Source organism: Xiphias gladius, chromosome 3 (assembly GCF_016859285.1).
Source record: "Xiphias gladius isolate SHS-SW01 ecotype Sanya breed wild chromosome 3, ASM1685928v1, whole genome shotgun sequence".
NCBI classification, from domain to species: domain Eukaryota; kingdom Metazoa; phylum Chordata; class Actinopteri; order Istiophoriformes; family Xiphiidae; genus Xiphias; species Xiphias gladius.
In genome coordinates, this window is record NC_053402.1 from 9,788,118 (window position 1) to 9,799,214 (window position 11,097).

The 11,097-nt window shown below is 39.9% G+C and overlaps 1 protein-coding gene across 1 annotated transcript in view; it reads right to left on the minus strand.

Annotated features, from left to right (window-relative positions):
• The window catches only part of prkcbb (protein kinase C, beta b), an 83,518-nt gene extending 81,826 nt beyond the window's left edge, over positions 1 to 1,692 (minus strand). The window contains exon 1 of the mRNA XM_040123721.1: positions 1,290 to 1,692. Within this exon, the coding sequence (XP_039979655.1) occupies positions 1,290 to 1,468 (179 nt within the window). The 5' untranslated portion in view covers positions 1,469 to 1,692. The remainder of the gene's footprint in view (positions 1 to 1,289) is intronic.
• Positions 1,693 to 11,097: the final 9,405 nt, after the last annotated feature.

Genomic DNA, 11,097 nt, shown 5'->3' on the forward strand with positions numbered 1-11,097 from the left:
ATTAATGTATGAACAGTACAGTGCATGTACTGAGGTCAACTTAGGTCCAGAAACATATAATCGCACGGGGCTGCAGTTGCCCCAGGGCAAGAAGGTCAACCGCACCTAGTCAAAGGTATAGTGAATGCTGGGATGCCTGCCGGTACACGTACATACATATGAACCAACTAACACTTAGCCCTGCTCATTTTCATATTGCGTCTACAAATAGATAATCTCTCGGGGTGGTAAATCACTTAGTGTTCTCATTGTTCATTTTCATTATGCTTATTGACCCAGATAGATAGATAGATAGACCATCCCATTAGATTCCCATAAACACACACACACATCATCTTCTAGGTCAAATCATTTAGCCATTCACAAATTAAAAAGCCCATCACAGGACTTGAATAATGGTTGTATTGGGAATAGTGTGAAGCACAGATAATAATGAACGGGGCAAATTAGGCCAACCTAGAGCCGGAAAGTCATTTAATAACTCAAGTGGAGGGCTGTATTACTGTCTAGTAAACCCCAGTGGGCTGCATGTTGACATGTCTTCATAGGTGATTGAGAGGAGAAAATGAAGAGAAAGGGAGGAGAAGGAGGAGGACTGCTGAATTTGAAGTCAGCAGCTGTGTCAGTGTTTGACCTATGTGAAACACTTTTTTGTTAACCTACCACTCAGGTTATTCCTTCTGGCTGCAATTCCTTGCTTCACACTGCTTTTGGAGAACACGTTTCCTTTTTTTTTTAAAGCCTCTTTCAGGTCCTCTGCCTACTTAATACCATCAAACAATGGTCTGCAGCTACTCCTTTTTTTACTGGTGCTGCCCACATATCTGTCGTCTGCCTTACCTTACACATATAGCATCAACAAGTACAAGAATAAGGCTGAAATCGATGTTTATTTTGAGAAAACTGTGAAACCAGTGCAGCCCTCCCACTTTGTTTTTTTTTTATTCCTGCTGTAACTTAATGTAATTCTATCAAACACTCAAGTCTATAGCAATTTTGTCTTTTTCATGTCTCTCTCTCACTTAGCCTCTCTCATTCAAACTGTTAAATGAAGAACTAAATGGGGCTACACTATTAAAGGAACACTTGTCCTGCCCTTGTCTTCTTCCTTTATACTCCATCTATTGATCCACCCACTAATGTCTAAAAAGGCGTTTGTTTTTAAACAGTTAGCTATATACCATATACTTCTTTGTCTTATTCTAAAATAGCATCAATAAAAGCATTAAACTAACGGATATAAATGTGTGTTAAATAGTGTCCCCTCCATCCCCGTGCCCTCTCCTCACCAGATGAAGTCGGTGCAGTGGCTGCAGAAAGTGGGCTGCTTGAAGAAGCGCGCGATGAATTTGTGGTCCTTCACCTCGTGCACGTTCTTCTGGCGGAGGGCTCCCTGGCGCGCGAAGCCCCGCATGGGCTGGCGGGGTCCGTCCTCGCCGTCGCTGTTGGCCGCCGACGAGTCTGCCATTCTCCGATGATCTGCGCGCAGCTGTCTCTTATCTTTACTTTAACTAACCAACGGCAGTTGTTGGTGTCCAAAAGAGGGTTTCTGAGGTGGCAAGTGTAGTTTACGCGTAGAGATGTTCAAACTTGTAGTGCTGCGACCAGCTAATGGTTCGCTTTCGGTAGTTTCGGGGTTTGGTTATCTTGTCCCTCAGTTGAGTGGACGGGCTGCTGTTGCGCTGCTCTCACTCCGCTTCCTCCTTTTCTTCTGAGCGCTAAGTCGCTGAGAGAGAGAGGGAGAGAGAGAGAGAGAGAGAGAGAGAGAGAGAGCTGTAACTTGCTTACTTTTCCTTGACATTTAAATTAAGAGTTATTTTGAGAGTCTTAACTGTAAAAGCTCATTTATCTCTCTAACACTGTCTAACTAAAGGCTGCACCTTTAAAGAGTTTATCAAATGTGACTAAAATATGACTTTGAAATACCAAGTATTCACAAAGCTGATGGGTGATTTTACCTAAAGAATCTGTGTTTTGAAAGAAAATATTTTTACCCTATCTACATCCTGTGTCATGTTAAAAGTCAAGATAAAAGTTAAAGTACTAATCTGAAGATCATCTGTCAATGTGAATGCCTGTGGTTATTTAATATGAAGTGAATTTATTTTGCCTTCAAATAGGAGGAGGTCTGTTTTATAGCCTACAGTGATACTGATAGGCTTTCTATCAGGGAGACTGGCCTGTAAAAAAACAAAACCCATAAGTCATCTGTGCAAGCAGCTTATACGGCCCATAGTTACATTTTGTTGTTATGCAACCTCTAGCGGCTGTAGTAGCGGATCAAAGGAGGAAGTCAAGTGACGGTGTATAAAGATAAAACAAAACCCGCATTAGTAGGAGGTTGGGGTGGATGGACGGGTCGACAAAACACAGGACCTTCACACCGGAGACCATTGTTTATTTCCTGTGTAAAGCCGTTTCTTTAATCTACGACCATTCCACAGCGTTAACCCTGTCGTCATTGTTGTAACTATGACTTAGGGAAGTACATATTTTAACACAAATATATGATATTTTCCGAAATCTAATCAAGACGTTTTTGTGCACAAACCTTAGCCAAGTGTTTATTATTGTTACCATGAAGACGAAGGTCCCGTACACCTGCTGCTTGTACACTCCTATGGGTTGTATCCAAGGGTACAGACATACGCTCTATATGGTCATTTGATTGATATGGATATAGTAAATTTGCCAGAAACTCAAGTGAGAAACTGTTCATGGATTATATATTCAGATAATCCTGCAAAGTACCTGACAAATAAATGTATGTCATCACATTGCAACCCTCTATCCTACATCTTAAAGGATAGGTTCACATTTTTTCCAAGTCTATTTTAAAACAATATTGACATACATATATGACATAGTGAACAGGTTGTTGGTTGCTTTTATTTTTCCTGTTGTCCATAGTGACCGCAAAAAAATCGCTTCCTAACGCAGTTTAAATGCACGTGATGGGGAACAAAATCCACGCTCTTCGGCTTGTGTAAAAAATGCATTCCAAAGTTAAGGTAAAGTTAATATGAGGCCTTTTAAAAAGGTGAGGCAGTTTGAGAAAGAAAAATCAAGTGGTCATCTTACAAAGTTACAATATTTTTAGTATGAGATTTCCTCTTTGTGCTCCCATGGACTGATTTTTGCTGAGTCGTAGAGGAGGAATAACAAAAAGTTAATTTAATTTAAATATAATTTCTAGGAGACAGGGGTGTACATTGATGCCATAAGTATATAAAAATCCAGTACTCTTATTAAGCAGTCCTGCACATTGATTTCTAACATTGTCCTAACATTGAAGAACAGATAGGTATTCAGTTTTATTTGGAGCAAGCTATCTAAGTACAGTATGTGGAACAAAAGAATAAAAGTAATTTCATACATCACCAATATCCAATACATTTAACAGTAAAGAAAGAATTACTCAAGATTTAAAATTTTCCAAAAAGAAACATCAAAAACACAGACTCTGTTCACTTACAGTCTGAGTGCTAGCATTGAAAGCAAGCACAGTCGCTGAGTTCTGACTCATCTTAAGAATTTTGCTTTCAATGGGATTTTGGGGGATCATCATCTGCAATTGTTGGATGAATTTCATGTCACAAAGTTTTCCAAGATATATTCAAAGTATTTTTTGGAAAGAAACTCATCAATTATATGATTTTCTAAGTCATTTGATCGATGAATGTGATGCTTTGTAAAAAGAAACTTGTTTAACCTCCTGCATCTCTCTCTCAGTACAGTAAACGAAAAGGGTTGTATACGGTATGTGAGACAGGGACAGGTATTAATGATTGTTACTGTGAGTGTGAAGCAGGACATCAATGCTAACAAAATTAAAATTAAAAATATAAAAAATTAAAAACACCACATATTAACTAATGATATAGCAGTAGTATTGATCTCCCACCTGTTTTAAGGCCACATAATCTTATTTTAGTACAGTGACAACCATAGCCCCAACTGGTCCAAGCTGCACACACCACACACACAGCGTGGCAGTCGGCTGGCAGTGAATGACCTAGATGAGATTGATTTAGCTGTAGGACAGATAACAGTGTGTGCAGTTCATCCTGGTCTCATCAAGAAAAGGTTTAGCTACCAGCTCAGGTCTCAATTTTTTAACTTCTCTGGTCCCTATTACCTTGCGTATTCATTCATACAACCTCTAACATTAGAGGCAAACATTCCTGCATTGTTACAAAATCTGTCTCGACCACTGCCGGCAGACTGTACATTGATGAGAACACCTTCATTAGCAATGGTAACGGAGAGACATTGGTAGTGATGTAAGCTTTCCCCGCGAGTACCTGAATGGGCCTGTGTGTATGTATAGACTGTGGCACAGTGACTCATCATTTTGCACATAAGCCGCTAATCTCATTTTCATCAATACACAGGATCTGATGTAACTATTCCCCAGGGCTATTGAACTGGGGCGAGTGCTATTCTGGCAAGCCAGCTTCGACGTCCACTAAGATGCGGATAAGAGCAGGTATGTCACTGGTGTATCACCAAAGTAACATCAAATCACTCTTTAAAAAAATAAAATTAATAACATCAGTTTTCTGTCTATTGAGGTTGCACTTCACAATTTAATATTTCTATGGATGGCCGAATTAAATGAGCTGCCAATGAATTTGTGCCATCATGGCCGATCACACCAAATCACTCTCAAATTCTTGTCTTTGTCTTAACAGTCTAAAGCCATGCTAACAGCTGTGTGAGGCTGTACATGAGCTTTGAACTAAATGCTGACGTCCACATGCTCACAATGACAATGCTAACATGCTGATGTTTAGCAGGTATCGTTTTTATCATGGTCACCACCTTAGTTTAGCATATTAGTATAATACGTTTGCTAATGAGCACTCAACACGAAGTACAGCTCAGACTGATGCCATTAGCTAACTATCACTGCCATTCATAGAGAAATGCTGCTGGCATGGCTATAAAATCTACTGTTGGATCTCACCATTCCACTGACTTATGGATTACAGAGTAAAGTAAGACAACTTGCTGCTACTGAATCTTGTCTATATGTTTATAATAATATGCTTATGAAATCTACGACATTGGTGCTAAATGTCAGAGCTTTTCTGAGCATTTCAACACACCATTTTTCATCAATTTCCAGCTATATTGCAGTGTCCATTGTAGAATAGGTAGAGTACATGTACTCCTTCCTCACTGTGGGCAGTTTAGCTCATCAGAAAACACAGGTGTAGCTAATTAGACTAATAATGGCATGGCCTATGACAAAAAGCCGTTGTTAAGGTTATTTGTGACACCTGCGCTTTCCCTGCTGTCAAAATTTAAAAAAAGTGGTGTGAGAAAGGTCTACTTCTCCAATAACATTAGCCCCAATAGACCAGAATGCAATGCAGCCAGAAGATATGGCCGGTAAAGGGTGTGGACCGCATTCCATACCAGGAGAAGCACATGTGTTGCCAATAATATTTACAATGGCTCTGTTCCATGTAGTTATCCCAGCCAGACAGGCAAGTGAGCAGGTACAATACCTGGTACTAACACACCTAAATGGAGTGCCAGTGCTATTATAGTTATTAGTTACACCTGTGTTTAAATCAAAATGTCTGCCATGAGAAAGGTCTGTGGGTCTGGGGTTTGATACGAAAATCACTTTGGGACATCTAGTCCTGGATGATTAACAGTGAAGAGTATTCAACAGTGGAATTTTCTTTTAATAAACCAAAATCTGATATGAAATAATGTTGAATTAATGCAGCGCAATGCAGGTGTATCTTTCCCTCCTCTCGCTTTCTCTCACGTCATTTCATCCTTCTTCAACTTTCCTTTCAGCAATATCTTCCAAAAGATCACTTCTGTCTCCTCTCTCTCTTTCTCAGCTGATTTCCATCTCCTCATTTTCTGTCTCGACGCTCCATTTTCCGCCTCCCTCTGTTTCCGAGCATCTTTCCTCTCCAATGCAATGGTCCTTTTTTCTCATCTTTTTCTTTCACAAAGGGAGGAAGTTGTTATATAAACCTGTGGTTTTCTTCGTCATCCACTGACTACAGTACAGAACAGACTCTGGCGCACAAATACAGTTGCACAAAATCTATGCAAAAATGCATTCTTTGATTTTTTTTACCTTCATGTAATACATAACTGAATTGTACGTTATAGTACAGTTCCTACAAACACACAAACACAATCACACATGTGGCCAGCCATAAACACTTTGAAACTATAACCCTTATAGACACATAAACACATTTTGTCTACCTATTCCCACCCACTCTGTGGCTTACAACAGTTGGTATGTGGAGGGATAAGTCCTGTAGATGCCCAAACCAATTTTATAAGAGGGGAAAGAATAGTAGTAGTCTCTCACCCTCTCCCACCTACTTGGCATTTATACATTACCAAACTGCCAGTCCTATAAATGGAAGCGCATACAACCTAAAATAAGTTTTTCAGCACCTTGAAATGACTCAGCTGGTCTTTTTTTTAGCAGTATTTTGGTGAGAAAATTTTTTCAGCATTTCATATTCCAGGTATTCCAGGTATTGTTTTCTAGATTTACTACACAACTCTGCCATTTTTCTAGCATTAATGTGACCTTGTAAACTGTAAAAGGTGGAACTATTTTGTCTTGAGTTTATAGTGTTTAGCGGACACTTTCTGTGAAGCCAGTTTATATCAGCAGTGAAGATACATTGTTTCCATTAATTTTCAAATTGTTTAATTTCTTTTCTATGTACAGAAATCACCACTGTTGTAGCTGTGGTGGCAGATGAGAGCAGACAGATACACAGCTGTCAGAGGAAGTATGGAAACTGCCCTGGCTATTTCTTAATCTCCATGTTCATGTTGTTTAGCTTCCATATTCAGTTCTGTGGATGATTTTATACAAAATGCCAAGAGAAAACCATGTGCGTGTACAGTGTCAAGAGACATAAACCTTTATCCTGGGCATTTTAGTACCAGAGCTTTAGATCTGCGACTGGACAGCTGACCTGGACTTGTCTCCTGTCAGACATGACTTGTGACTCATTTGTGACCTGGTTAAATTTTGTAGAAACATCATTAAATCAGTACAGGTGGCAGAGTTTGTAGCGACATTCCTTTTTAAGTTTATTACTCCTACAGTATACTTCTATAGTTTTTTCAAGCATTCAAAATCTACATTGACGCCTTTTACCCTAAAATGTTGAATCAAGAATTACAAGAATTTTTTGTTTGTATAAGAACAGTAAAAACTCTTTTATTTAATAAGAGTCTCAGAAAAATGTACTGAATGTAGTAGGTCCCATCCATCCAACCATCCAATTATATGCTGCTTATCCGGGGTCGGGTCGCGGTGGCAGCAGGTTAAGCAAGAGAGCTCAGACGTCCCTCTCTCCAGCTACATTTTCCAGCTTCTCCTGGGGGATCCTGAGGTGTTCTCAGGCCGGACGAGAAATATCATCTCTCCAACGTGTTCTGGGTCTAACCCGGGGTCTCCTACCAGTTGGACATTCCTCCAATGCCCAAGACCTCCAATGGAAGGCGCCCAGGAGGCATCCTAATCAGATGCCTACTCTGAGCTCCCACCAGATGCCAGAGCTCCTTACCTTATCTCTACGGTTGAGCCCAGCCACCTCGCAGAGGAAACTCATTTAACTCCCTTGCATCCGCAATCTCATTCTTTTGGTCAAAACCCAAAGTTCACAACCATAGGTACATTGAAAGCTTTGCCTTTTTGCTCAGCTCCCTCTTCACTACAATGGTCCAGCAAACATCCGCTTTAGTGCTTATGCTGCACCATGCGCCTGTCATTCTCCTATTCCATCCTACCCTCAAGCATGAACAAGACACCGAGATACTTACATTCCATCACTTGGGGCAGAAACTTTGTCACAACCCGAAGATAGCAATCCACCGTTTTCCAGCAGAGAAAAATTACCTCAGAATTGGCAGTGCTGACCCTCAATCCAGCTGCTTCACATGCAGCTGCAAACTGCCCCAGTGCATGCTGAAGGTCTTGGTCTGATCAAGCCAACAGAACCTAGTCATCCGCAAATAGCAGAGACGCAATTCTGAGGCCCCAAAACCAGACATTCTCCCCTCCCCCCAGCTGTGTCTTGAAATCCTGTCCATGAAGATCACAAACAGCATTTGTCAAGGGACAAACTTAAAGTGCATTACATATTGTGCATACTGTATTATGCGCATTATGCTTATTTCCACTGTTGATTTGAATTTTTATCCAACCTCTAATTTAAGTACCAAATAATATGACATACTGCCCAGTTAAGGCAATTTATTGTGTGCTTTGAAAGTGAATGGTCATGACAATGGCATCATTTATATTCTTATAAACTATCTCCATTAATATGATTAATATGCTAACCCATTTTACAGCTTTGAGGTGATATTTGTCTCATTCATTGTTTCATTTGTAAATTATGGTTTACAAAAATGACAAAAACTGTGGCTCCTTCAGTTTAGATTAATTGGCAGAGGATGATGACTTCATTACTAATGAGGTCAAAGAAACTCGGAAATCTTGTTTACTCCCTCTGAGCAGCACAAACAGGTCAGCTCTGGATCTGTTCAAAAGACTGAAATCTCTTTATGTTTCTTGTCAAAAAAGGTACAACATGAGGGCTGGTCACACACACACACAAACACACACACACACACACACACACACACACACACACACACACACACACACACACACACACACACACACACACACACACACACACACACACAAAGACAGACACACACACATGCATAAACACCCACATATATGCATGCATGCTTACACCAAACCCAAAATAAAGTTCCAAACGTGAAAGGCTCAACATTAAGGACAGGGTTTAACCACTTCAGTATGCACAGCACAAAACTTTGAATAAATGTGTAATTCTTCCATGGAAAGTGGTAATGCCCCCCTGATAATAACATGCAATGAAACTTTTCAAGGTAAGTTAATTTTTCCTATTTTTTAGTCAAACGAAATTGAAATGACATAAACCTCAATAGCAAAATCAGCTCTTGAAAACAACATTTGAAAAAAAGTACTGCTCTCATTGTAAGTCATCATAAGACCTTGTTTAGATAACAGCTGTCTTTATGAAGGTAGGATCCAAAAATGAAACCTTCAAATGTTATGTTGACAATCTTCAAGTATTATAATACTGTGTGTGTATGTGTGTGTGTGTGTGTGTGTGTGTGTGTGTTCATCTTAACATTTCAGCACAACTGTGTTGGCAAACCTGATAAAGCTAGAACCACACAAGACAGTGTTTTCCTAGAGGACATCTTTCATTTATTATTGTATTTTTCAACATGTTTTCCCTATTTCTCCCACACTGGAACAGCCAGTTTCCCTCACACTGCGGGGGTTGTTGCTGTTTAACTCCCACTGTTGGCCTGGGGAGGATGTAAACAATGTTCCTCTTCTGATGCTCATGGACTTCAGCCAGTTGCTTTGTTTCACCTGTTGGAGAAACAAAGGAGAAAAATAACACGCATGTAGGTTCTGACTAACCCCTTCACAACCAGCTGTGCTCAACATAGGCACTCCAGCCAAACCTGTAGGAGTCCTAAGTGCAATGACAAGAACATGATCTCTCACTGGTTTCCCACCTGTGAGCACTTCTAATTGTGTTCAGTGGGATACACACTGACCTTTTCTCGGTAAGAAGGACATTAGGGTCTATAATGAACTTGATAATGTGCCAATCCTAACGATTCATCTCAAAAATCATCTCTGCTGTCACATCATGTACCATACACCCCACAGAGAGCAAACTAAAGCCTAGAGGTCAAAATGGTTCACCTGGCCCACAGGGCTAAGTGGTTTTACTTGTAGTTAGAACCTTTGATATTTATTTGTTACCAAAGCAAATCCTGGCCAGTAACCACCAGATGTTCTGGGGTGACCAAGTGGCATACACACATTGGTAGTGTTCACTGGTGGGAAGCAGGTGAAGGATTGTGTTTTTGTTACTGCACTAGTGACTCCTGCTGATTGTTTGGTGCATCTTCCATGAGATTTTTTTTTGCATTTTGGTGCCAGACTTGTGCTCAGATCAAATTTGGAACACCTATCTTTTACATTAAATTAATTCACCTTCAAATAGAGCTATCACATTATTAACTCAATATGGAGGTATTTCACTGCAGAGGATGACAATTTGATAGTTACACATGAGCAGCTTATTTCACATCTTATTTAGGAGGAGGTTAGCATACAGAAGTAGTGAGCAAATTTTCCATTGCATCCTCTGCCCACTTGAGAATATACATGTGTATACTAACGATAATTACCACACTGAAGAAATCCCTGATCCTTGAACATCAAATAAGCGAAGAGAAACCACGAAAAAAAAGACTTATTACACTGCATACAGAACTGCTATTTATATATTAAAGACTGGATCTCATGGGAGAGAAAGAAGAAGAGAGTGAGAGATGTAGATGGAAGGAAATAAAGTGAGACAGGGGGAGCAGTGGGAGAAAATAGTGAAAGACTTTCTACCTCCAGCCTGGTGGCGATCTCCATCTCTCATCTAGGAAAACACACCCACACAGCAACTTATTACGGCCTCTCTCTCTCTCTACCCCTCTCATACTCATTGTCTCTCACTCATCGATTCATGAATCTCTCTGCTTTCTTTGTCCTCTGAGGCACAGAGAGATTGAACCAAAATGACAAAATGGTGCACTCTAGTGGTTGCAAGTTGTAGTTTTGAGCTTATTCAATACACTTTCTTACTTCTCCTATTTCCTTGGTTTCACACTCCACCCTACACCTTCCATTTCATCAGATGTTATCCTATGGTTGGTTGTATTTCTCTACAGCCTACTGCAGATCTCTGAAATGCTGTGGAAACTCACAACGCCTAAATGTCATGTTCTCAGAAAAACAAAAAAACAGCTTGACTGCTGTGCATACAAACATAGGTTGTGATTAAATCTGCCAACAATATTAAAAGATAACTTTATATGAGGAATTTTCAAATATACTGAATCTTTCTTTTTTTAATTTATCCCGTCACGTTTTTTAACATGATTTTGTACAAAACAATCAAGGCACAGCTCTTTGCAGTCACATATTTGGTATGTTTTGTTTTTGTTTTT